This window comes from Photinus pyralis, unplaced genomic scaffold (assembly GCF_008802855.1).
Source record: "Photinus pyralis isolate 1611_PpyrPB1 unplaced genomic scaffold, Ppyr1.3 Ppyr1.4_LG10, whole genome shotgun sequence".
NCBI lineage: Eukaryota > Metazoa > Arthropoda > Insecta > Coleoptera > Lampyridae > Photinus > Photinus pyralis.
Genome location: NW_022170250.1, coordinates 16419584 through 16444886, shown reverse-complemented (window position 1 = coordinate 16444886; position 25303 = coordinate 16419584). Strand labels below are relative to the sequence as shown.

At 36.5% G+C, this 25303-nt stretch overlaps 3 protein-coding genes and 2 long non-coding RNA genes across 5 annotated transcripts; 1 reads left to right on the top strand and 4 right to left on the bottom strand.

Moving 5' to 3' along the window:
- Nucleotides 1–2643: 2643 nt before the first annotated feature.
- Nucleotides 2644–3262, top strand: LOC116161923. Its single transcript, XM_031475423.1, has 2 exons — nucleotides 2644–2939; nucleotides 2990–3262. The coding sequence occupies exons 1-2, from the start codon at nucleotides 2700–2702 to the stop codon at nucleotides 3158–3160; spliced, it is 411 nt and encodes a 136-aa protein (XP_031331283.1). The 5' UTR covers nucleotides 2644–2699; the 3' UTR covers nucleotides 3161–3262.
- On the bottom strand, nucleotides 3217–8815 carry LOC116161922 (transmembrane protein 248-like). Its single transcript, XM_031475422.1, has 4 exons — nucleotides 8538–8815; nucleotides 8307–8490; nucleotides 8073–8260; nucleotides 3217–3523 (listed from the first exon to the last, which is right to left on the bottom strand). The coding sequence occupies exons 1-4, from the start codon at nucleotides 8694–8696 to the stop codon at nucleotides 3236–3238; spliced, it is 819 nt and encodes a 272-aa protein (XP_031331282.1). The 5' UTR covers nucleotides 8697–8815; the 3' UTR covers nucleotides 3217–3235.
- Nucleotides 8816–10026: 1211 nt separating this feature from the next.
- LOC116160870 (gastrula zinc finger protein XlCGF46.1-like) lies at nucleotides 10027–13010 on the bottom strand. The gene is made up of 2 exons (XM_031474008.1): nucleotides 12934–13010; nucleotides 10027–12757 (listed from the first exon to the last, which is right to left on the bottom strand). The coding sequence occupies exon 2, from the start codon at nucleotides 12753–12755 to the stop codon at nucleotides 11448–11450; it is 1308 nt and encodes a 435-aa protein (XP_031329868.1). The 5' UTR covers nucleotides 12756–12757; nucleotides 12934–13010; the 3' UTR covers nucleotides 10027–11447.
- A 2065-nt stretch (nucleotides 13011–15075) lies between these two features.
- LOC116160887 lies at nucleotides 15076–16326 on the bottom strand. Its single transcript, XR_004143344.1, has 2 exons — nucleotides 16131–16326; nucleotides 15076–16074 (listed from the first exon to the last, which is right to left on the bottom strand). It is a non-coding gene; the product is annotated as an uncharacterized LOC116160887 (long non-coding RNA).
- Nucleotides 16327–22773: 6447 nt separating this feature from the next.
- Nucleotides 22774–24635, bottom strand: LOC116160886. Its single transcript, XR_004143343.1, has 2 exons — nucleotides 24311–24635; nucleotides 22774–24254 (listed from the first exon to the last, which is right to left on the bottom strand). It is a non-coding gene; the product is annotated as an uncharacterized LOC116160886 (long non-coding RNA).
- Between the last annotated feature and the right edge of the window lie 668 nt (nucleotides 24636–25303).

Sequence of the window (25303 nt, the reverse complement as noted above, 5' to 3'; positions counted from 1 at the left end):
GAACAATTCCATGTTTTATTTCAGAGAAAATATGTGAATGTATAGGTTAGGGCACTGAATAAACCCTAGCAAAACAGCTGCAAGATCCGTCCTGTAGCTGCAACTGCGCATGACTTTCACGCAACGGCCAACGAGTGGTTTATACCAGTCGTTGCGTTCGATCAACTTATCGCTCGATGTGGTAGGTTCGAGAATGCAGTCACATTCACGTTCACATCAAGGTCAGTCGATGTGAACAAAGCACATCTTCGGGAATCGACGCCCAGCTCTTCAGCTGCAGCAGCCTACGAAGCGTATTTCAGCAACCGCTTTCTCTGGGTCTGGGTAGCGGTGTTTGAGGTAATATCTGTGACGTACACTGTATTACTTATGTGACATGTTGAGAGGTTCCTCCCTGTATATACATCTTACGACGATGCACACATTTTTGAGAGTTGGCAACCATGATATTTCTAAGTGGGTAAAAGCTGCCTGCGCCACCTAGAAAGCAGGAATGTGGTTTACGTTTGGCATCTTGTCTTGAATGGCAGTCGTGAACGCGTCGCTCCATAAATGTTTGTTGTTATTTTGTGTTATTTAATGCAGGTAGTAATTTTTGCATTTCTTTATATCGTATTTTGTATACCGCATTTTATATTTTTTGTGTTTCAATCTTTGTTTTCGAAATTTACTTGGTTTATCCGCAATGCAGAATGACATGTTTAATACCGTTATCCTTTGGTTTATAATTGTTTACGTTTTTGGTGTAATGTTTGTGTTTATGTGTCTTGTCCCAAAAGTTACAGTCCTATAAATTTTGATCATTTTATTTTAATATGTGGAAATTACCGATTCGTTTAATGTATGTACTGACTTGTTGTTTGTACCTAACAATTCTCTCCGTGAATGAAGCAGTCACGGGGGTGGTAAAAACTGTAGCCAAAATTGAGTTACGGCACCTAATAATTCCGTGATTGTCTTCGACTGTAGGCTCGAAACCAGGGGCGGGTTACCTATCTTGCAGGAGCGGGATTACGGTAATCAAAGCTCTTCAGTTTAGAATCTATGTGCGATAAATGAGTGGCGATTCGATAATTTCCAAATATCTTGTTTTTAGTTAAATTTGCTACAAGGCCAAGGGAATTTATTACACCACAGATGAGTCACATCCTGTGTATTTCACCCTTTCTTAGAATCCTGGTACCTGCTTACCTGACCCATAATTCCCAAAACTTGTTTTTAACCTATTATGTTACCTCTTGAAGTCCACATGCTACTATTTGTGATGTTATAATTTTATGTTACGCATTCGCATCATTACAAACAATTAATTTTACAACACAGTTTGATACTAATTTAACGGCTGTTTTTTTTTATTGGTAAGTTCTTTTTTCCCCAGCCTATTTCTGTTTTTATTCGGTGAACTACCATTTTGAAAGTTTATTTTTGCTATGTAATTTATTTCGACTTAAATTTCCGAGCTTCTACAATCTTAATAATTGCGATCATTATTAAACAAACTTTTCACAATTTGAATGTTTTATTTTACGTTCCTTCCCTACTGTGTTTCAGGTCACAGCGTTGTTTACAACTAACGTAAGGGGGCCCTGCCAAATTTAAGCGGGATTTAGTTTTGGAAAGAATAGTCATTCGGGTAGCCATTTTTAAACGTTGCCGGGTTGACTTTATTTCCGTGTTCTTGTAGTGTGAAGTTATTGTAGAACGTGGGGGTTAAGTACACTACAACCGTATTGCTCAGCAATTTCCGTGAGCAATGACGAATGTGGTGGGAAATGGTGCTGTTCCGAAAGTAGTTTGGTGGGCTTGTGTCTAAAAGCGTTTTCGATTGGCAAAACTCGTACTGCACGAGTGTTGCACGAGAAACTGAAGAAATCCATGTGAAAATTGCTCTCAATGGAACATAAATATTCGTAGATATTTGTTGTCACTCAGAGTAAGAAATAATCTTACTCTGAGTGTTGTCATTTGTCCATAACCTCATTTTAGATTTAGGTAATCGACAAATCTCTATTCTAAAGAACGACAAACGATTTCATTTATGATAAACGATGAGAAATATAAATTTGAAATTCCTGTAAAGGACCAATTTTTTGCGTTCAGTTTAATGAGTAAGTGCAACTTTTTCTAAAATAGAAGTTATGGCTAGTTCATCATCTTCGCTATCGCTAGATGACGACAAAAAACTCTCCCAACGCAAGAAACAAATTCAAATTGTCGAACGTTTGTTTTGAAAATTTGTTAACTTGCAGCTCCACGAGCTCTCAGACCTCGTACGTCGAAATTTGCACTGAGTGCGTAATTGTTGCATCACATTTGCCAATGGAACACAGAAAATTGCCCTAAAATTACCAATAGAACGTAAAAATTGCACTCGTGCAGCACGAGTTTTGCCAATCGAAAACGCTATAATTCAAATACGTAATTGTCCGTTGCACTACAAAATGTATGATCATGTAACAGGAAACGCAAATTTTGTATACAAATCGCCAATTATATTAACTGTGATATGCAACCCAACATACACTTATGTTTATTAATATTATTTGATTGTTGTCAGTCCGTCACTGGACGAGCTTTCGCAAATATCTAAGTTCGCCTCTGTATCTTGATGGCGACGCATATAATTCCAATAGAGGGCGCACTTTCTGTTTATTTCACTTTAAAAATTTGTGTAACGGTTTATAGAACCATATTTCAAAATGAATAAAACAAACATAATAAAACTACCAAAAAACGGCAGCAAAGACGAGAATAAAACGCGCCATTGTCGCGCCAGATTGCAGGACCGATTTGATAAAAGCGACAGTAGCGAGAAGAGCAACCGCAGCATTCTGACAATCGTGACTCTGGAAGACACTCGCCGAATTCTACGCAGCGGTGCGGAAAAGATCTGCAAAACCTTCAACGATTTACGCACGAACCTAGGAACGTTTACCCAGGTGAGTCACCTTTAGAACTGTCCCCGATTATCTGTAACACGTCAATTTAGAGGTTCCGCAGTACGACGAAACGAAGGCAGATATTACAGGAAGGACCGGCGACGCCAGGTTTTACTACGCCACATACATTTTCCAAGGCACTCCTGGGAAGGACGCCTACGAAGTTATACAGCCCGTTCAGTATCGACAGCCCCTACAATAAACCGTTAACGAAAATGTAGCGTACTCGCATTGCTCGATCGTTTCTCTCTATCAGTATTTTAATTTAACAAAAGGCGACTTTCTTAAACGTTTATTTACAAATACATCCCTTTCGACATTAAGTGCTGTTTTGATTCACTAATACTACTGCTGGTCTTCCTTACAAGCGCGTAACAAGTAATTAAAACGACGACAAAAACTAGAAAACAACTCGTGACTATCAAATGCGAGTTAATCATCAGGCGATCCTCGTCGCTCAGGTACATCTCGTATTTCAAGTTCTGATTGTAGTCGATGTCGTACTGCAACTGTAACAGCAGCTCCTCGTCGCAAAAAGTGTCGACGGGCACGTCCTTGGTGTTCGCCTTTAAAAGTCCCCATTTCTGAAACAATTAAAATGATCAATGGAGACACTGTAGAGCTCTTGTGGACCAAGAAACCACAATAAGAATGCGGGTGGACAAGGGACGCAGAGATCATCATTTTATACAGGGTGGTCCAAATTGAACACTGTCTTATGGTAACGCCCTTTATTTTAAGAGATCAGAATTCAGTACTAAAAAATGTAGTTTAGGGTCGTATAAAAATACCAAGCAGTCTATAAAAACTGTATCGCAATAGATTCTACATAAAATTATGGTCCGTTAAAGAAATCGAAAAAGTTCGAGAAACGCCCTCTAGCGGCCAAACGATTAGAGGTAGCTGTCAGTGATTTTCTCTTTAAAATTGAGCTTCAGGCACCTGGTTGATTTTTTCTACCTTAAGAGTCAAAAGGAACATGACCAATTTGGACCACCCTGTAAACTGAAGTCCTCGTATACTCCACAGTTTTAGATCTTTCCAAGTGAGACTTTTAGTAAAATTTTGTAAATTTCGTGAGGGGACTGCAAAAGATTGAGAGCAATTTTGTCTTCTGAATTCGAGCCGAAGACCAAAAAACCCTTCCCCCAGCTTTTGAGAAAATACTGAAAGATTGTTGAAGGGATTTGTTGGGCTACTCCTGCCATATGGGGGTTTTCGGGCATAATTCCCGAAAACAGGATATCACCATACAGGGTGTCTCACAAGAAATGCCGGCTATCATTATTCCGAAGTGGAGCCCTTGCATTATTTTTAAAATTTGACAGTACCCTATACTGTACAGTGCGTTCGACATGACAGGGTACGACAACATGCGAAGCAAAAAATTGACGTTTGAATATACAGGGTGTGTTTATTGCATCACAGGTCATCATTTTATAAAAGGGGTGATTTGTATAGGGTGGTCCAAATTAAACACTTTCTTATGGTAACGCCCTTTATTTTCAGAGATAAGAATTTAGCACCAAAATATATAGGGTGGTCGTATGAAAAAACCAAACACCCTGTATACAACCTGTATCTCAATAGATTCTACATAAAAAAAGTCCTCTAAGAAACATTTTACGAAAATCAATAATCTTTAATAAGAAAGTTATGGGCCATTACAGAAATCGACAATGTTCGAGAAACGCCCTCTAGCGGCCAAACGATTAGAGATAGCTGTCAGTGATTTTCTCTTTAAAATTGAGCTTCAGACACCTGGTTGATTTTTTCTACCTCAAGAGTCAAAAGGAACACGACCAATTTGGACCACCCTGTACACTAAAGTCCTTGTATACTACACAGTTTTAGATCTTTCCAAGTGAGACTTTTAGTAAAATTTTGTAAATTTCGTGAGGGGACTGCAAAAGATCGAGGGCAAATTTGTCTTCTGAATTCGAGCCTAAGACCAAACAACCCTTCCCCAGCTTTGAGAAAATAATGAAAGATTGTTGAAGGGGTTTGTTGGGCTACTCCTGCTATATGGGGGTTTTCGGGCATAATTCCCGAAAACAGGATATCACCATACAGGGTGTCTCACAAAAAATGCCGGCTATCATTATTCCAAAGTGAATATATTTTTAAAATTTGACAGTGTACAGTGCGTTCGAGATGACAGGGTACGACAACTTGCGAAGCAAAAAATTGACGTTCGAATATACAGGGTGTGTTTATTGCATAACAGATCATCATTTTGTAAAAGGGGTGATTTGTACAGGGTGGTTCAAATTGAACACTCTTATGGTTTATTTTAAGAGATCAGAATTCAGCACGAAAATGTATAAGGTGGTCCAGTCCTTATGAAAACATGTAGTTTAGGGTCCTATAAAAAACCAAACACCCTGTATAAAAACGGTATCGCAATATAAGATTTTGCAAAAATCAATTATCTTTAATAGAAATTGACAAAATTCGATAAACGCCCTCTAGCGGCCAAACGATTAGAGATAGCTGTCAGTGATCTTCTCTTTAAAATTGAACTTCAGACACTCAAAAGAGCTCAGAATTCAGCTCGAAAATATATAAGGTGGTCCCGTCCTTATGAAAAATCCAATTTGGATCACCCTGGTACACTAAAGGGTACTGTGACGGACGGTGGCCGGAACTCCAATCCTGAACGCCGTCGAATTAGCTAACGTGTAATTAATTTGAATTAACGTGAATTAATTTGAATTAACGTGAATTAATTTGAATTAACGAGAATTAATTTGAATTAACGTAAATTAATTTGAATTAACGTGAATTCATTAGAATTAATGATAATTAATGTGAATTACGTAATATGAATTGATTTAAATTAATTTGAATTAACATTAATTTACGTGAATTATTTTAATTAACGTGAATTAATTTGAATTAACATTAACTTACGTGAATTATTTTAATTAACGTAAATTAATTTGAATTTGAATTTTTGGTGTACACTAAAAATGGCACTCGTTTCCCCCTAGGGTAGGCCACTACACTACGACGTTGCTGGGAAGATCTTCCAATTTGGTTTCGATGCTTCAAGGGGGTAAATTAATGGGTCTGTGCACCACTCGGTAATGGCCGATTAGGGCGGTGCCTCCAGCTGCCGGCTGCTGCTGTCGATCTGTAAATGGTATAGTTGGGGATGTTGAGAGATAGTTTGTCGGATAAGCGTGTTTAATTTCTTTTACGACGACACCAATTTGAAAAACCAAAACTCTAGAAGATTGGAAAAAAACTCAAAAAACTGAATATCACCACGTTAGTAAATCACGCTCGCGGATGGCGCCCAGATGTCGCCGACCCCACAATTTTATCACCTTTGTAACTTATTCAATTAAGATATGGTGACATTTGGTCGTTTGCGATACGGAGTTTTTATCAGACGAAATATAATTAACGCACGTGTTCTTATAGCTGTTCAGAGATGCATGTATTTTACCAAGATGTATTGAGCGGGGACGGTTCCTTTGAAGCGGATATAATCATGTCTATAATTGTGACTGGTGGTGTTATTTGAAAATTCATAAAGAAGGAGTGGAAGTGGTGTTTCCTTAAATACTGGAGTCAATGTCAAAACAAGGCTGCTGCTACTGCTGTTAGTTTTCGCGACGTGTTGTTGGTTTTCGGAAAAAGTTTCGTGGAGTTGAAAAAGGCCAGTAGTACAGCGAGGTCTTTTGTTAAGGTTCTCTTCTTATTAGAAGTTAAAAGTTTCTACCATCCGAACAACTACCGAAAAATTTGTAATAAAATTCAACAAGCCATATGTTAAGTTTAGTGTTATCACGAACAAATGAAGTTTCCTGAAGCTGTCAGAGGGTATTGTTGGTGCGCCTAGTATCGCAAATACGGCCAGATTCTTTGGATAATTAAGAAAAAAACTGCTGGTGATTTTAAGATTTCTTACTTTATTTGTCGACCACCTGCGTGCGGGGTAATATGTCCAAACAAGCTTTGTAAGCTTAGTTTTAATTTTTTTTCATTGTGTTTCGGAATAAATGTGTTAATCAATTAATTGTGTGTTTATTCGACCTCATTGTGCGACCCGGATAGTTTTCATATCAGATGCTTTTTTTTGTATTGGTGCCCACTACCCAAGATTTAGTTTCAAAATTTGTGTAGTTACTTCCGGTATAATTTGAAAATATTTTAGATGAATTTCTCCTATTGACATTAGTACCTACATTGTTAAACTTACAATCAGCGTTGTTTTTTAGCTTTAAAAGAGCGGTAATTACGTACGGGAGCGGGGGTATAACATTATTTCATTTGATAGCAGATGTTAAATTCACATTTTAATAGGTTTAAACAATAGTAACAGTAAGAGTGGTTAAAGAGCTTTAACCGCAAGGATAGATAAAGTGAAACAAGTGATTGTACATTCTAATCACCTCCGTCATTCTTTTAGAAATGGGACGCGGAGCACGAAATAAAATGAAGTTCAGAGCAGAAAACAATATGGTTTCCATGGAAACGACAGGAGAAGCTTGCTATTTTTGATGTCCAAATAAAATCATCATTTTCCGAAGTTTTATAATGATATTTATATGGCTTCTGCTATAAAATGAGGTTTTGTATTATACACGACGACATGGATTTATTGTCTTGCATAATAAATGACTATCTGTACTTCAATGAGGCCTTCATATAATCAAGTTCAAATTTCCTCGCAAATTTCACTTAGAAAACTGGGATCGTGCAGGGGAAATAGTATTCAATAATTAGGTAACAACTTTGTCTGAGGACAAACATGATTAGATTGCGCACTCTTTATTTGCTTTATCTACCTTTGTTGTTAAAGTATCAGTTTGTCCTACTCTTATCTTATCTACTTACTGTTAAGTACCAAATTTCGTCGCAATATGGACTTTTTTGGATCCTCCCTTAACGTTTTGGTCCTATCTTGAAGTTGAAATCTTGTATAAATTTTTAAAAATCAAGATGGGCATACATTTTGGGTTCTCAGTTTAAAGAAATGTTTTGGTTTCCTCAACTACTCAATTTTTTTTTGACGTTCTTAATTGTTACACCCTGTATAAAAAAAAGTTTAAAATCTAATAAAAATCTGACAATTTAATTGTAATTTCTTGGTGTTTTTGCGAATTAAATTGACACACTTACATTTTTATTTCGTGTACCAACCGGCTCCGGTGACTTACACGGATCTTGCACGCTGAGCTTGGGCATGAAATCGGCGGGCCCGGTTATCGTCACGCAAATTTCTTCGGTGTCGTTCTGTTGCGGCACGGAGAATTCCACCTTCAGGTGCGAAGGAACGTCCGTTCTCTCGAGACATTTGCTGCTCCAATCTGAAAATTGCAGTCAACTGGCGAGTTAGGTCGTCACGTCACGTACCGGCCAAGGGTATCAGTCCTTGAAAGCGGTGCGGCGAATTGGGTGGGAGCTTCAGCAGCTTGGCGGGCGTGGCTACGCGCACGGAGGAGGCGTCCCGTTGCATTTTCATTTGAAACTGTGACTTGTCGCCGACGCTAGTGCACAGTTCGAGCTTGTTCATGTACTTCAGTAACGAAATCCAGTCCTTGAAGTACAGTTAAAATTTTGCATGGCAAACGTCAGAGTACCTACGTTAATTGCGTCCACATTTACGATCTTGTCTCCACTGTGTACGTAGTACGCCAGACAAACAGATGTTATTATGATACCTAAAAGGCAAACGGTAAATACGATTAGCGGTGGTCGTGATTTAACATTTGTTGTGAAGTTTTTGTGTACAGAAAACACCATATTGAGGAGTTTTGTTGGAATTCTATATTTTCAAAACACAAATCATCAATATTAATAACATAACCTATATATATATTTTAAAATCTGTCCTCCAGTGGAAGTTTCCTAAGCCGCAGTCTAGATACTTCTAGACTGTGCCTCAACTATAGACGGGAAGCGTTCATGAGATTAAATAAATTTAGCACGCATATTTCCGTTATAACTGTGGACCCACTTCGTTTATATGCAAATTTTACATAAAACCAAAGACGTTACGTCCTTGTATTAATCTTTAAAAAGTAACATTAAATTCATTGATATAACTTTTCTACTTCACTTAAATTCAGAGAGTCGTATTTTCTGCTTCTATCAAGCGTGCTGTGATATTCTACCCTTATGGTTAGGCAACACACCTTTACATCTGAAACAAAAATATGATATGCTCTGTGTATAACCAATCGAAAGTTTTGCGCAGATGCCGAATACTAGGGGATTTTCGTTACGAAGCTAGGAAAAAAAAGAGCGTGGAAGAAAGAAGATGGAAATGAGGTCGACGGAAGGTATCACGCTTTCCCGGTTTTTTATTATTCTTGATTATTTTTGGTGGTGGTGTTTTGAAGATGTATTTACAGGTAGTAACCATTTTATTCTTTCTTGTACTAGATATTTAATCATTGAATTTCTTGCCACAATGTGATATTAATTACATAAAATAATTGCATAAACTACGATATCTGAATCATGGTGTACTCCATGCCTTTGTTTGAGTACCGTTGTCTGAATCTTGTTTGTTTGTTGTACTGTACAGGTGATTATACCATTAATTTGTTTTATTAAGTATTTATTCCTGTATTCAGAAGAAGTTGATTATCAGTGCGATGTTGCTCTGTTCGATTGATACGTAACTATTCCGTGAGGTAAGTACCTAATACAATTTGATTATTCGCTGTATCTGTTACTTTCTTATTCGTGGCGCGCTGCCGTTCCTGTGCGTTAGCTATACGAAGAGGGGCTCTCTTATTTGATGTTTATGTGTGCGAGTGATTCATTCTGTCTCCGTGGAGTAGTTACCTAATACAGTTCGATCTTCCGCTGCATCCGTTGCCTACTCGTCTGGTGCGGTTTGCAGTTCTTAGCATATTAGCAATGCGAGTAGGAGGAGCTAGTCGCGATGAGTGTGACTGAGATCTGATTATACCCCACTGCCCCCACACTGGCTGTCAACAGTTTTTTCCCAGAGTTGCCAACGGTAAGAATAGGGTAAGTCAACGTTTTCAGTGTCGGCTAGATAGACGTCGCGATTGTGACTGAGATAGTTATACCGCCACCCCATTCTGTCACACGGCTTCAACGTTACGCCTATTCCGGTTTCCTTTCCAGTTACGTTGTTTATGATCGTTGATGGACAATGCAACTTAAGTTCGTTTATTGATGCACTAGAAAAGTGTTAACTTCGTATCGTTTTTTATTACAAAACGGAGAAAAACACTCCATTTCATGATATAGGCAGACGGGGCGCAATTAACGCAATCACGTGGTCATATTTATTTTAACCTAGAAATTATAGCCTTTGTATCTTCTTCGATTGACTGTTATGGTTTGCGATTTGTTTTATTTGGACATCTGCAATGAATATTTATACACATTCCCACGATTTAGTACTTGACCAGCCAAAATGTACAAAATTTAGAGGTTATGTTTAATCATCATTCGCTCCATACCGTTCGTTTATTGTACAGTTATTAATTTGTTCCAGTGATCACGTGACCTTTTGCATCGTCCGCTTTGCTCACTGCTGAAACGGATAATCGTACGCACCATTAAGAAAAAGATGATTCCTTCCCTAAAGACGGAATTATTGCATTAGAGGGTTTATTTGCAGTTCCGTTGTTATCGTTATACTGCTTCTGCGCAGTTGCCCTAACGAATTCCTTTATTTACAGACTGTTTAAAATGCATGATAGCCGCATTTTAAATTAATTGCGTTCAAATAGACTGGAATCTTCAGATATATCTATTTATTAAAATACAATATAGGTTCCTTTTACGATGTTCTGTTTCGCCGACGGAGGCCGTGCAGTATTTTCTTTAATTTATTTCGGCGCACGCACTTCTTTATACAAAGACGAGATTCTAAGGCCGTTATCGGTATATTAACAATTTCACAATTACCTTTGACTTTGAATAATCATTTTTAGGCTTCTTACTTCTGGTTTACTCTCTTTTCTTCATTATTACCTACTGGATTGTGATTTCTATATCGATATTCTTGAGCGGAACCCGCCGAATTTTGGATTTTCTTAATATTAAGCAAGGAAGATTTATTTGGGGAGGTCCACCGCCATCTTATCAAGTCAAGCACGCCATAGATAAGTTTCTATATTACCGGCTAGGTAAATTCTACACGAAGTTTGTTGACCTGCACTTCTTGAATTGTAATCACAAGTATTAACGAACCGTTTGGAGAACATTACTCGTGTAAATTGTTTCGATATCTCTTTTTTTACACACCACTTTGTTTATTCTGGGTTACACCACAACTACACTTGAAATTTGAAAATTAACGCAAATTAAGTAACTTTAGCCAATTGTAACAGTACATCAGAGATACTCAATGAGATAAGTATTACATACATATATAATTGAATAACAACAAGAGGCTGGATAAAGGTATATTTGGTTGTTTGTCCATATCAGCACATATAAATCTTACGAAACTTTTTGTATTAAAAAAGTCACTTGAAGAGGTGTTTATTATTTATACCATAATCATCAACCATCAACTTTATGTTTTAAAAGATGTTTTTTAAGATGGAATTTAAAATTTGTCTCAAAGTCACAGCGAGCACATTTAAAATCTTTCAAAACTTTATGTTTTAAACGGTGCCGTTTTAAATTGCGTTTCGAATTTGTCCCATAATCACAATCAGCACACTTCAAATCCTTAGAAGCCTTATGTTGTAAAAGATGTTGTTTGAAGGCACTTTTATCATTTGTCGCATAATCACAAGTAGCACATTTAAAATCCTTACAAACTTTATGTGTCAAAAGATGTTGTTTAAGGTTGTGTTTATAATTTGACTCATAATTACAATTACCACATTTAAAATCCTTAGAAACTTTATGTGTTAAAAGATGTTGTTTAAAGTTACTTTTATAATTTGTCTCATAAGCACATTCGGCACATTTAAAATCTTTAGAAACTTGATGCGTTAAAAGATGTCGTTTGAAGAGGTGTATATTACTTGTTCCATAATTACATGAAGCACATTTAAAATCCTTCGAAACTTTATGTGTTAAAAGATGTTGCTTGAAGTGCCGTTTATCATTTGTCTTATAATCACAATCAGCACATTTAAAATCCTTAGAAACTTTATGTATTAAAACATGTCGTTTCAGGAGGTATTTAGTATTTGTCTTATAATAACAAGTAGCACATTTATAATCGTTAGAAGCTTTATGTGTTAAAAGATGTTGTTTAAAGTGGCTTTTATTACTTGTTCCATAATTACAATTAACACATTTAAAATCCTTAGAAACTTTATGTGTTAAAATATGTTGTTTAAAGTTGCTTTTATTATTTGTCCCATAATCACAATTAGCACATTTAAAATCCTTAGAAGCTCTATGTATTAGACGATGTCGATTAAAGTTGCCTTTAACATTTGTCCCATAATCACAATCAGCACAATTAAAATCCTTAGAAACTTTATGTATTAAAACATGTCGTTTCAGGAGGTATTTAGTATTTGTCTCATAATAACAAGTAGCACATTTAAAATCCTTACAAACTCTATGTGTTAAAAGATGCTGTTTAAAGTTGTGTTTATAATTCGATTCATAATTACAATCAGCACATTTAAAGTCTTTAGACAGTGTTTTACACGAAGTTAAAAAATTTCCTTGTTGTACTTCTTCCTTACAAAGAGATTTAGAACATAAGGTACCAATAGTAACTTCGTCCTTGATTGTCACCAAGGCATCGTTGCTTATTGAAATGTGTCCCTGAAGATCGGCATCGATTTCTTTTTCTTGTTTTGGTTCGATTTTAATGAGTAGTGTGTCATTATCTCCCTCCATACCTAACAACCATACTGTGATAAATAAATGTGTTCAAAATCTATTTTGGTATTAAACACTAGTAGTTTTCTAATGTTAATTCATTAATCAAACAAAATCTAACGCTCAGTGTTGTACCTGTTTGTATTTGTGAAATATACGGTTATCGTATGTTTAAATGTAGAAAAAAGATACTTACCGAAAATATTAAAATTCTATCACAATACGTGTTCTTTAAATGCCACGTGAATTTAGCTACTCTCACCGAAAAATCATGAGAAGGTAGGTTCAACTCAATGCAGCGTTGCCAAATCGTATTGTATGATTGTAATTATTATTGAAATAAAAGACTAGTAGAGTCACTGTAAAGACTAGGAGCTTACAGAGCCACCATGCTCACAAAAGCCCCGGAAAATATGCGAACTAATTTTGAAATAATTCAGGCTGGCCAAGTCTGCAAAACGACGCGATACATTCCGCGCTATAATTACCTATTAATTATTCCATTTTGACAGTTGACGCTTCACGTTTTTTAGTTCACACTTTTTATATTTGCTTTATTTTACGTTTTCCGTCTCCAGTTTTATACCAACTCGTCTTTTTCAAGACGCATATAGCTTGGATGGGTTAGTGTTTTTAAATTTTGTGCCAGAATGCACGGTCTACATTTCTAGCGCCCCCTGTCAGGGACCCCCGCCAGGGACTTTCTGAGCGTGGTGCCACTGTATATATTATGTATCATAACACAACATATTACAAAAATGTTAGAAACCATACACGTATTAAGAATAATTGTTATAAACGTAATTATGTAATTTAAATTTCCCAAAGGAATTCCCGTCCACTATCTGCGAACGTAGAAGGAATAATTTTTTTAAATCTAGTGTACTGGTATCCGGTATCTGCTAGGGAACTTTTGCGGTCTCGTTCAAGGTTGTTTTATTAGAAATAAAATAACCTTGGGTCTCGTTAAGATTTTCAAAACTACCCAGGCGTTACCATAACAGTAAAAAGCACTCTAAAGTAATCGATACAAAGAATAAAACGCCATTATCCGTACAAGATTTTCAGCAATTGTTTTGAAGTCATTTCTACTGTAGTGTACCCCATGTTCTACGCTAACTTCACATTACAACAACACGGAAGTAAAGTCAACCCGGCAACGTTTAAAAATGGCCACCCGAATTACTATTCCCTCCAAAACTAAACAAGATTCCGCTTAAAATTTGAAAAGTGGCACGTGATCAAACATCTAAGGCAGGACCCCTTACGTTAGTTGTAGACAACGCTTTGTCCTGAAGCATAGTAGGGAAGGAACGTAAAATAAAACACCCAAATTGTGAAAAGTTTGTTTAATAATGATCGCAATTATTAAGATTGTGAAAGCTGGGAAATTTAAGTCGAAATAAATTACATTGCAAAAATAAACTTTGAAAATGGTAGTTCACCGAATCAAAATAGAAATAGGCTGGGAGAAGAAAAACTCACCAATAAAAAAACCAGCCATCAAATAAAAATCAAATTGTTTGCAATGATGTGAATGTGTAACAGAAAATTATAACATCACAAAAGTAGCAGGTAAACTGAATGTCGAAAACAATCACGGAATTAGGTGTCGCAGCTCAATATTGACTACAGTTTTTACCACATCCGTCACTGCTTCATTCACGGAGAAAATTGTTAGTAACAAACAACAAGTCTGTACATACATCAAACGAATCGGTAATTTCCACATATTAAAATAAAATGATAAAAACTTATATGAATGTTACTTTAGGGACAAGACCAAGAAATCAACACATAAACATAAATTAAGCATACATTACACCAAAAACGTAAACAATTACAAACAATAGCATAACGGTATCACATATGTGATTCTGCATTGCGGTTAAACCTAGTAATTTCAAAAACAAAGATTCAAACACCCATAAAATATAAAATGTGGCATACAAAACACAAATATGACATAAAGAAAAGCAAAGATTACCACCTGCATTAAAAAACACAAAGTAACAACAAACATTTATGGAGCGACGCGTTCACGACCGCCAATCAAGACAAGATGCCTAACGTAACCCTCGTTCGTGCTTTTTAGATGGCGCGGGCAGCTTTTTCCCCACCTAGAAATTGCATGGTTGCCAACTCTCAAACATGTATGTATCGTCGTTGTATATACAGGGTGGAACCTCTCAGTATATACACTAAACAAAAACTACTTTAAACATATACGACATATACCCTCCAATACAGCACTGCTAATAAGACTTAAAGTGCCCGTAACATATGAAAACCAAACACTTTTAGGGTTGTGGACTGCACAAAAAAAGAAAATTTGACATTGAGTCAAGAGTACATATACTTACAGTTACAAATTAAACTTATTACAAGACCTTAACAGTAGGCAGGTACCTTAAAACTAACAAATCGCAAACAATAAACAAAACATTTGTTATGTTATGTTAGTACTACCGGAATAATCTTAATTATTAGGTAAAGTTAGTCGTTTGAAACATGTGTGTCAAAACGTGTTTTTCGAGATGGTGTTTATTATGGGTTCCGTAATTACAATTGGCACATTTATAATTAATAGAGACCCTGTTGCTTAAAGACTGCCTAAAACTTTGCCTGTAATTATAATTAATACATTTCAAGTCTTTTTTAACATGTGTCACCTGGTGTGTTACGAAGTGGTTTTTCTTGTTGGTTCCATAATCACACTTGGCACACATAAAATTAATAGCAACCTTTTGCCTAAAGTTATCTTTACTCTTTGTCCGGTCATTGTAATTAATTAATTTGAAACCTTTTGATACTTGTGTCACAAGGTGTGTTTGGGAGTGGGACTTTTGGTTAGTTCCATAATTACACTTCGCACGTGTCAAATAACCTATACAGCGTTGCTGGCAATGTTGTTTAAGGTTGTGTTTATTCTTTGTTGTGAAATCGCAATTATAACATTTAAAGCCTTTGTGAACCTCACGGTGTTGTTTGAGCTGCAATTCACTATCCGCTGTATAAGTGCAAAAGTTACATTTAAAATCGTTCGAAGATGGATAATTACTACTCAAACTGCAATCAGTTTGTTGCTGTTCGTTTTCATTGTAAGACAACTGGCAATACTGTGTACTCAAGGTAATTTCGTCCTTTATTGTAACCAGGGTATTGTTGCTGACGAAAACAGTTCCATCAAGAGACGAAGTTATTTCGTTTTCTTGTTCAGGTTCGATTTTAACAATTGGTGTGCCATCATCCTCCTCCATAACAACTAACAAAATGTTACCAAGAAAACTCCATTTGACAATTTTTCGTTATTTCATACTTCGAAAGAGACGATAAACTAAAAGCAAGCAATTTGAGAAAAGCTACCTATTCTTCCAGAAGCTAGAATCTCACCCAAATCTATTGTCTTGTTTTTATTCACAGTTTATCACTAGTTTGAGATACACAAGAGCGAGAAATAAATAAAAATCAAATGTCAACTTTCATTATCCATAGCTGACATGGCTGTGGTTATTCCACCGACAATTAGTACTTTGAGTAAAATCCGGACACCGTGTTAAGCTGATTCACAACGTCCAATTAATGTTTAAAATTCATTAGTGAAATTATTACGTCAACTTTACGTAAAGGAATCATTCGCAATGTATGAAATTAATTTGTAAAATAAGAATATAAGCAGTGGCGCCATCTATGTAACAGAAGTTAATACGGCAACTTTCACCATATCTTGTAGAATGTAGCGTAACCGCAAGTACAAAAATCGGGCCTAATCCTAATGCGGCAAGGAACTTTTGTGTTCTCCCCATTCATTGTAGACGTAACAGAATCGAAACAAGAAAGGCATGGTTATGTTGACTGTCATATAAAAGCACGCATGCGTACCTCTGTTAATTTCAGTAAAATTAAGCGGCAAAGTTTGCAGTTTGCAAACTTCTGCGTTAAGTATTAATTCTAACGATTAATTTTCAATATTGTGAATGTTGCCCTTTAAAATACATAGCTTATGGCCGTTTGTACCAACAAATTTAGTGGAGCTTAGCTTAAGCGTAGCTTAATATCCATGGCAACTATTATTGAGACAATGGTTGTCATGGATTTTAAGTTACGCTTAAGCTAAGCAAACGTTTACGCTAATTTTGAATTGTTAATTGTGCGTATTAATTTTAAGGTTGTGCTTGTAAATACTACTTTAGGTAATGTGTCACTAAAGTTACTTAAAAGTATCGCAATTCATTGGGCCTGTGTATTAGATCGAGAACGCACGATTTTTGCCCAAAAATGGCGGACGTTACCCGATTCTATCATTTTAAGAAGGTAGCGGTAGAAAGTATAGGGAAGTTTTGACCTTCAGTGTGATTGGTTAAAACACGAGTCAGTATTACGCTGAAACATAAAACGAGTGGCGAATTTTGCAAACTGGTAGTTTCTGTTGCCAACTAAACTGTTGAAGTGTCATTAGCTGTTAATGTCAAAGATTTATTTCTGTTTGCAGTGATGGATATTTGTACTTTACAATACTTTTGTCCCGTTTTATATTTTTCCTGTGTGTGCTTATCTTCAAACACAGCGCCATCTACTACCTCCTTATAATGAATGCAGTATAGTACCAGTAGCAAAAGCGGGAAAAACACGAACTCGGAAAACCAGCGTAGTAATACACACCTCGCACTTAACAATGGCCGGATCTGTACGTAGTGAAAAACCAGATGGATCGTGGACAGACTTTATGAGCTAACCAATCACAGACAAGAATTGAACTGTCATTTGTCAGTTTTGTACCTATTTTGTTTTGTTTTTGCATTATGGATACTAAAATAAAAAAATAGGGCAACGACTGACGCCCAGAAACAATTGTTAAAAGAGTTTGGAAGGCCGTTATTAATAACCAGAAAATCCTCGAACAATTCCAGGTTTTATTTCACAGAAAATATGTGAATGTATAGGTTAGGGCACTGGACAACCCAAGCAACATAGCTGAAAGATACGTCCTGTAACTGCAACTGCGCATGACTTTCACGCAACGAGTGGTTTAGCTAGACCAGTCGTTGTGTTCGATCAACTTATCGCTCGATTTTGGTAGGTTCGAGAATACAGTCACATTCATGCTACCATCAAGGTCAGTCGATGTGAACAAAGCACATCTTCGGGAATCGACGCGTTGCATCAGTCATACCAAAGTTTATTATCGGAAAGGTGGAACGCAAATAATCCACTTATTAAATGTGAAAAGCAAGAGAAAGTTTATTGAATAATTGATCAAGTGTTAAATGAATCAAAATGCTAAACACAAAAAGTACTGAAAGGTTCCATCCTGTATATACAACTTACGACGATGCACACATTTTTGAGAGTTGGCAATCACGCAATTTTTAGGAGGGGAAAAGCTGCCATCTTAAAAGCACGAACGGGGCCGTTACGTTTGGGATCTTCTCTTGAATGACGGTCGTGAACGCATAAACGATTGTTGTTATTTTGTGTTATTTAATGCAGGTAGTAATTTCTGCATTTCTTTATATCGTATTTGTGTTTTGTATGCCCCATTTTATTTGTGTGTGTGTGTGTGTTTGAATCTTAGTTTTTGAAATTTACAATGCAGAATCACATATGTGATACCGTTATGTTATTGTTTGTAATTGTTTACGTTTTTGGTATAATGTATGCTTAATTTATGTTTATTGATGTTGATTACTTGGTCTTGTCCCTGAAGTAACATCCATAGGTATAAGTTTTCATTTTATTTTAATATGTGGAAATTACCAATTCGTTTGATGTATGTACCGATTTGTTGTTTGTTACTAACAATTTTCTCCGTGAATGATGCAGTCACGAGGGTGGTGAATGATGCAGTCACGAGGGTGGTGAAAACTGTATTCAAAATTGAGCTACGACACCTAATTCCGTGATTGTCTTCGACATTCAACTGTAGGCTCGAAACCCCGAAACCAGGGGCGGGTTACCTATCTTGCAGGAGCGGGACTACGCTAATCAAAGCTCTTCAGTTTAGAATCTATGTGCGATAAATGAGTGACGATTCAATAATTTCCACATATCTTGTTTTAGTTAAATTTGCCTACAAGGGCATGTAATTTTCCGTCTCGCTTTTAACAAAAGGACTTTATTGCACCAAATATGAGTTACATCCTGTGTATTTCACCCTTTCTTAGATTCGGTACCTGCTCACTTGGCTTATAATTCCCAAAACTTGTTTTTAACCTATATGTTACCTCTTGAAGTCTACCTGCTACTTTTTGTGATGTTATAATTGTATGTTACTCATTCACATCATTACAAACAATTAATTTTACTACACTATTTAATATTAATTTGACGGCTGGTTTTTTATTGGTAAGTTCTTTTTTTTGCCAGCCTACTTCTATTTTGATTCGCTGAACTACCATTTTCAAAGTTTATTTTTGTAATGTAATTTATTTTGACTTACATTTCCAAGCTTTTACAATCATAATAATTGCGATCATTATTAAACAAACTTTTTACAATTTCAGTGTTTTTCGTCCCTTCCCTACAGGGCTTCAGGTTACAGCGTTTTTTACAACTAACGTAAGGAGGCCCTGTCTTAGATGTTTGATCACGTGCCACTTTTCAAATATAAGTAGCATCTTTAGTTTTGGAGGGAATAGTCATTCGGGTGGCCATTTTTAAACGTTGCCGAGTTGACTTTATTTCCGTGTTCTTGTAGTGTGGTGTGAAGTTAGCGTACCTGGGGGTTAAGTACAAAAATACATAAAATGTATCGGTAATTAGCCGGACCTCCCCCAATCCAGCATCTATCTAAGGTCCTGGATACGGTAACCTTAAACTAAAGTTTTATTTCGAGATGAATGTCGCTAAGTATATTTTCACTTCGGCATCTACCTCTGCAGGGGCGAAAAGGTTAATGACACTCAGAAAAGGCAAATTCGTACACAAAGAATTGAAGCCGCTAATCAATCTAAATAAGTTCAAACAATCATATTAAAATTAATAACTGGCGAATCTCAAACAAATTGAAAAGGAATAACATTTACAATGAAGGGAACACCATATATTTCAAAATCACTTACGTCAGAGACAAACAACTGAAGGCAACATAATAGTAATTATAACGTGAGGTTAGTTCGGCGCTGTAAAACTCAAACCCCGCCGCATAAACGGCCAGCTAGCTCAGATTCTTAATTAAAAGAAGGGCTCGAGATGAGAATCTTCCACAGCGGTTTGTTCGTTTGGGCATATAACATAAGTTTTTGATCTTTGGTAGTCACTAGAAATGATTAGTTGAGCGCCACCCAATTTTGCACAAATTCTGACCTCTCCTGTATAGAAATTGGGAAAACACAAGAGAGCCAAATAATAAATTCACTACGAGCAATTCTGATTTATTAATCCTGGCAAAGACGGTGCAGGATCGGCAAATAAAATGTATCTTCAATACGACAATAACAAATACTTTAACGGACAAAAATAATCCCCAAATAAATTCATGAACACTTCCCTAATAATTACGTTACCAGACCCCTACAACAATGATCGAGCAAAAGTGTAGTTAAGATTTCAATGGATTCAAAGATTGAATTAAGTTAACCCGAATAACAACTCATATAGGCAACACTGGGTACAAGTAAATTAAAAATCTTACCTTGAATAACACATACGCTGTCTTCTCCGAAAAAGAGCTCTCCTTCGAAGTTCCAGTTCTGTAACACAAAAACAAACCCCAAGCTACAACGCTCGGAACGATTATATGAGCCGGAAGGGCCAAAAAAAATAGCTTACTCGTAGCCGGCTCGTTTACCCATACGTTAAATACAGGTGCGTTGCTCTTGAAGAGAGCCACGACCTCAAACACTAGATGCGAACAAAATACAAAGCTCCAATCATAAATCGTCGGAAGGTTACACTAGATTAACGGTATTGAAGCAAATAAAAAAAAAAGGTTGTGTAAAAGATCGTATCTTCCGAAAATTCCACAATCAGCTGGTCGCTCCCGGTATCGTTTAGGTGTTAGCGCTTATCTACTCGGTGGTACGCCGGATAGCTGCCGGCAATCAACAGGTGTTCGTACTCCGGAATATTCGCAAGATGCAAATTCATTTACTATCCCAAAATTATGCCAGGTCAATGTCCTCCGCACACAAGAATGTGCAAGGATATACTATAAACTATACCATACAAGGATTCGTCGGTACAAGGATTGACCGGTACAAGAATTCATCTACTACATGGATTGACCTGAAATCGCCAGGAGGGTAATGAAAAATACTTAAATCAATGAAATATGGAAATTATCCAACCTCAAATTGTGAATATGTAGGTAGGGCGATGAACTTCTACCAGATATAGCCTCGCAATGGAGAAAACGGCTTCTGAGTTACACTACTCGACCACGCCAATAAAAAGGTAAAATTGCCAGAGATTTCACGTGAATGATGGCAAATATTACCCACTGGTTTAAGAAGAATTCACAATGCCACGCTCTACAACAAGTACCACCTCGTTGGCTTTAAAACGGAAATGAAGTGAAAAAATAACGCGATTCTGCGCGAGGAAAGAAACACGCGTACAAGTGACGCCATCTCACCTATATCCTACCTAACCTAGCAAGCGGTAATTTTGAAATTTGAATATGAATAAACTAAATTGTTACATAATTTCAATTAAAACTAAGTGCATTGCGTTTTTGCAAATGGGCAATGAATGGCACAAATTGAACTTAACTCAATGGATGCAGAAAGTACTAAAGTAGTCCCCTCAAACATAAAATGAATCGCTAAAAACCTAACTTGGCAGCTAATTCAACACACCATTTCCTTCTTATACAGACCAACATCGTTTTAAAACGCCGACATCGAAAATTATTACATTGTTAAATGAACAGTAAACCCATGCTACATGTGCAAATACTTTCGAACGGCGTCTCTATATACGCCAACGGTACTGGTCGTTTGGAATCTAACATCTCACGACAATCCCTCTTATCCTACGCCGTTGTGTCTGAACAATTTTGAACATTTTCATGTAAATAAGATCCTCATGAGAATTGCGCGATTATATGCCGTGTCTGGACAAAGCCGTATGGTTGTAGGCTGCATAAAATGAAAAAAATTTTACATTGAGAGAAGAGTACATACAGTGAGTTTTTTAAAAATGCGAACATAGGAGTTTGCATGCAATGTAATTTCCCTATGTTCGATTTTTAAAAAAACACATCAATCTATGAGGTGTGCGTGGTTCACATTCCCAAAACGCTCAACTTGTGTGACTATGAACAGCAACTCTAATAGTCTTTATGATGAGAGCACTCGGTAAGATTTTTTTAAAGAAGCCATGTGAGGCCATAGCAACTTTAGGATACATTTTTCTTAAACTTACGATAACTTGACTTCACATGGCACGCACTGACATCACAATTCATTGTGAACCAACCTTCAATTATTTGTAGGTCATGTGCACCTGGTATTCTACTAATTTGATCTATTCAATACATAAATGAAGAAAATAAGAAAATAAATACCGAAATCAATTACAATAAATGTTCGAAGTGTCCTCCTTGACATTCTAAGCAATAACCTAACCGATTTCGTAATTAAATTGGACGGCGGTATTTTTAAAAATGTGACAGCTGTCAATTGTATCTACTACACATTTGAACTACTCAATAGATTGATGTGTTTTTTTAAAAATCGAACATAGGGAAATTACATTGCATGCAAACTCCTATGTTCGCATTTAAAAAAAATTCACTGTATATGTACTTATATTCACAAATTAAACTTATTACCAAAAACTTAATAGTAGACATCTTAAAAATACAAATCGGAAACTATAAATAATACAAAAATGTATGCGACTGCAACGGCATAATCTCAATTATTCAAATATTTGGTCTTTTGGAACGTGTCAAAAGGTGTCTTTGGAAATGAGATTTTTCATTGGTTCCATAATCACATATGGCACACTTAAAATTAAGCTGAGAGTGTGGTCTAAGCTTGTTTTTTCTTTTTGTTCAACAACCACAATTGGCACATTTTAAACACATTACTAGCTTTGCGTGTCAAAACGTATATTTTATTATTATTATTTTTTTAAAACATTATGTCTGCACTATTACAAATAATACAACTTACCTAAATTTTCATATGCCTACAGAACACGTAAAGTATTTACAAATCCAGCATCCTGCCCCACTTTACGCTGCAAAGGACTTCGCCATTGCACCACTGATCTTTGAAGCTGTCCATTTGATTCATGCCTTTATGCCAGTTATTAATATTTTAGGTAGGCATTACGAAGGGACGTCGGATACGTGTCGTTTTTCAATTGAATATATATATTTATATTATATATATTTATTTTTATGTTTGTCTTGAAATCAAAATGAGCACACATTTAAAATTCTTAAGGTTAAAATGTGATTTGAAATCGATTAAAATCTTTAGACATGGTGTGTCAAAACATGTGCATTCAAATGAGTTTTACTATTCGTTACATAATCACAATTAGCACATATAAAATGTTTCACTTTCATATGTCGTGTGAGATAACGTTTTGCGTGTGTCTCAAAATCACAAACAGCACATTTAAGATCTTTGGAAGGTTTGTGTTTTCGAGCGTGGTGTTTCAAATAGTTTTCATTATTTGTCACATAATCGCAATTAACACATTTAAAATCTTTTGCAGCATGTGTCAAAAGGTGTTTTTTCAAATTGCCCTTAAAATTGCTTTCATAATTACATTTGGAACAGTTAAACACATTGGAACCTTTGTGTGTCAAAAGGTGTCTTTCGTGGTGGTATTTACTATTGGTTCCATAATTGGCACATATAAATTTAGTAGACACCTTATTATGTCTCAAATTCTGGCGACAGTTATCTCCGCCGTCTTTTGAAACGTGTGTCAAAAGATGCGTTTGGAAGTGGAATCTTTTATTGGTTCCATAATTACACTTCCCACATTTAAAATTAACTTTGTGTCTTAAACAGTGCCGTCCAAAGTTATGTTTACTCATTGTCTTGAAATCACAATTAAAACATTTGAAGCCTTTATGAACCTTGTGGCTTAGATGGTGTTGTTTGAGCTGCAACTCACTATCCGTTGCAAAACGGCAAAAGTCACATTTAAAATGGTCCAAAGTTGGAGAATCAGATTGTTGCTGTTCGTTTTCACTGGAAGGCAATTCGGAATACTGCGCGCTGATGGAAATTCCCTCACTTATTGTAACCGAAGTATCGTTGCTAACCAAAACGGTTCCATCAAGAGAAGAATGTATTTCGTTTTCTTCTTCGGGTTCGATCTTAACAAGTAGTGTGCCATCATCCTCGTCCATAGCAAGTAATGTTACCAACAAACCTCCCTTTTATCAACAGTTTTCGTACTAAACGATAAACAATTGGTAATTATTCGTTAAAGAGCATTTCATATTTACTGTACTGCACTAGAGGCCAGGAAAATGTGTTGTATTAGAGTGCAAAATTTTATTATACGATAGCTGCTCCAATATTTTGCTTCAAAAGAAACGATCAACTAAAAGCAGGTAAATGGATAATAGCTATCTATTCTTCGAAAAGCTAGAATCTCACCCAAATGTGTGTTGTTTTTATTCACAGTATATAACTTGTTTGGGATTAATAAGGGTAAAAATCTCATAGCAAGAAATAAATGACAGAAAAATTCCATTCTAAAGGCGCGTTTACACGAATCCAGCAGCTGGCACCACTGGCATCGAGTGACTACTTTTTTGTGCCAGTCCAGTGAACGTGTATTCTTGAAAATCTGCATTCGGGAGTGTTCCCGAGATAACTCACTTTCATTCCCGGAAACCAAAATGACGTATTCTTGAACACTTTCCCAGTTCCGTTCTGGGCGCACAGAGTTGCCAAATGTCACCGAACTTTTCAAAATTCAAATCATTTGGAAAACCAACCGAGTAATTTAACCTCACTTTCCGATGTTGTACGGCAGCGAATGCAATTTGTACACACTGTTGTGATGTTGAACCCCTACCGATAGGCAACGCATCTTACTACTAAAGGAATTTTAAAATCCCGTTCTGCGCAGACGTCAATTTAGTACAGGAAGCTGGAGAGTGGCGTCGGCGGGAGCACTGGTGGTCCAGATTTTGATGGTGGCGTATCGGTTTTGTGTGCTTTTCATAGTTTAGTGTTTGATATATTTTTCCAAGCGATATCAAGGTAGTACTCGTTTTATTTAAGTTATTTTAAATTCGATGTTTAAATTTCATGCCTTATTTGGTTTCGTTTTGAACTTTGCTTTAGATTTTACCTCTGCTGATTGCAGGCATGGCGTGGGCGGCTATTGTTTGAGTTTACCGTTAAATAAGTCATGTTTTAGCTTGGCTCCCTTGCGCACCTGATTATGCCGCAATGTTTCCCATGATTATTTGAATGTGTTTACGCGGGAGTGGATTGCCAGAATGTTACTGCCCTGAATGTTTGGATTAATAATTTATTTTCGTGGAAGAGAAGAACCACGTGCAGGTTGCTCTGTCGCTGTATATGTTTCTTTTTTTCATCTCGCGCAGGTTGCAGTTCTTAGCGTCTCGCATTGCGAGA

Coding starts and splice junctions, on each gene's coding strand:
- LOC116161923 (XM_031475423.1), top strand. CDS start 2,700: ATGAATAAAACAAACATAATAAAACTACCAAAAAACGGCAGCAAAGAC. Junction 2,940..2,989: donor ACCTAGGAACGTTTACCCAG/GTGAGTCACCTT, acceptor ACGTCAATTTAG/AGGTTCCGCAGTACGACGAA.
- LOC116161922 (XM_031475422.1), bottom strand. CDS start 8,696: ATGGTGTTTTCTGTACACAAAAACTTCACAACAAATGTTAAATCACGA. Junction 8,261..8,306: donor AGGACTGATACCCTTGGCCG/GTACGTGACGTG, acceptor TGCAATTTTCAG/ATTGGAGCAGCAAATGTCTC. Junction 3,524..8,072: donor TTGGTACACGAAATAAAAAT/GTAAGTGTGTCA, acceptor TAATTGTTTCAG/AAATGGGGACTTTTAAAGGC.
- LOC116160870 (XM_031474008.1), bottom strand. CDS start 12,755: ATGGAGGGAGATAATGACACACTACTCATTAAAATCGAACCAAAACAA.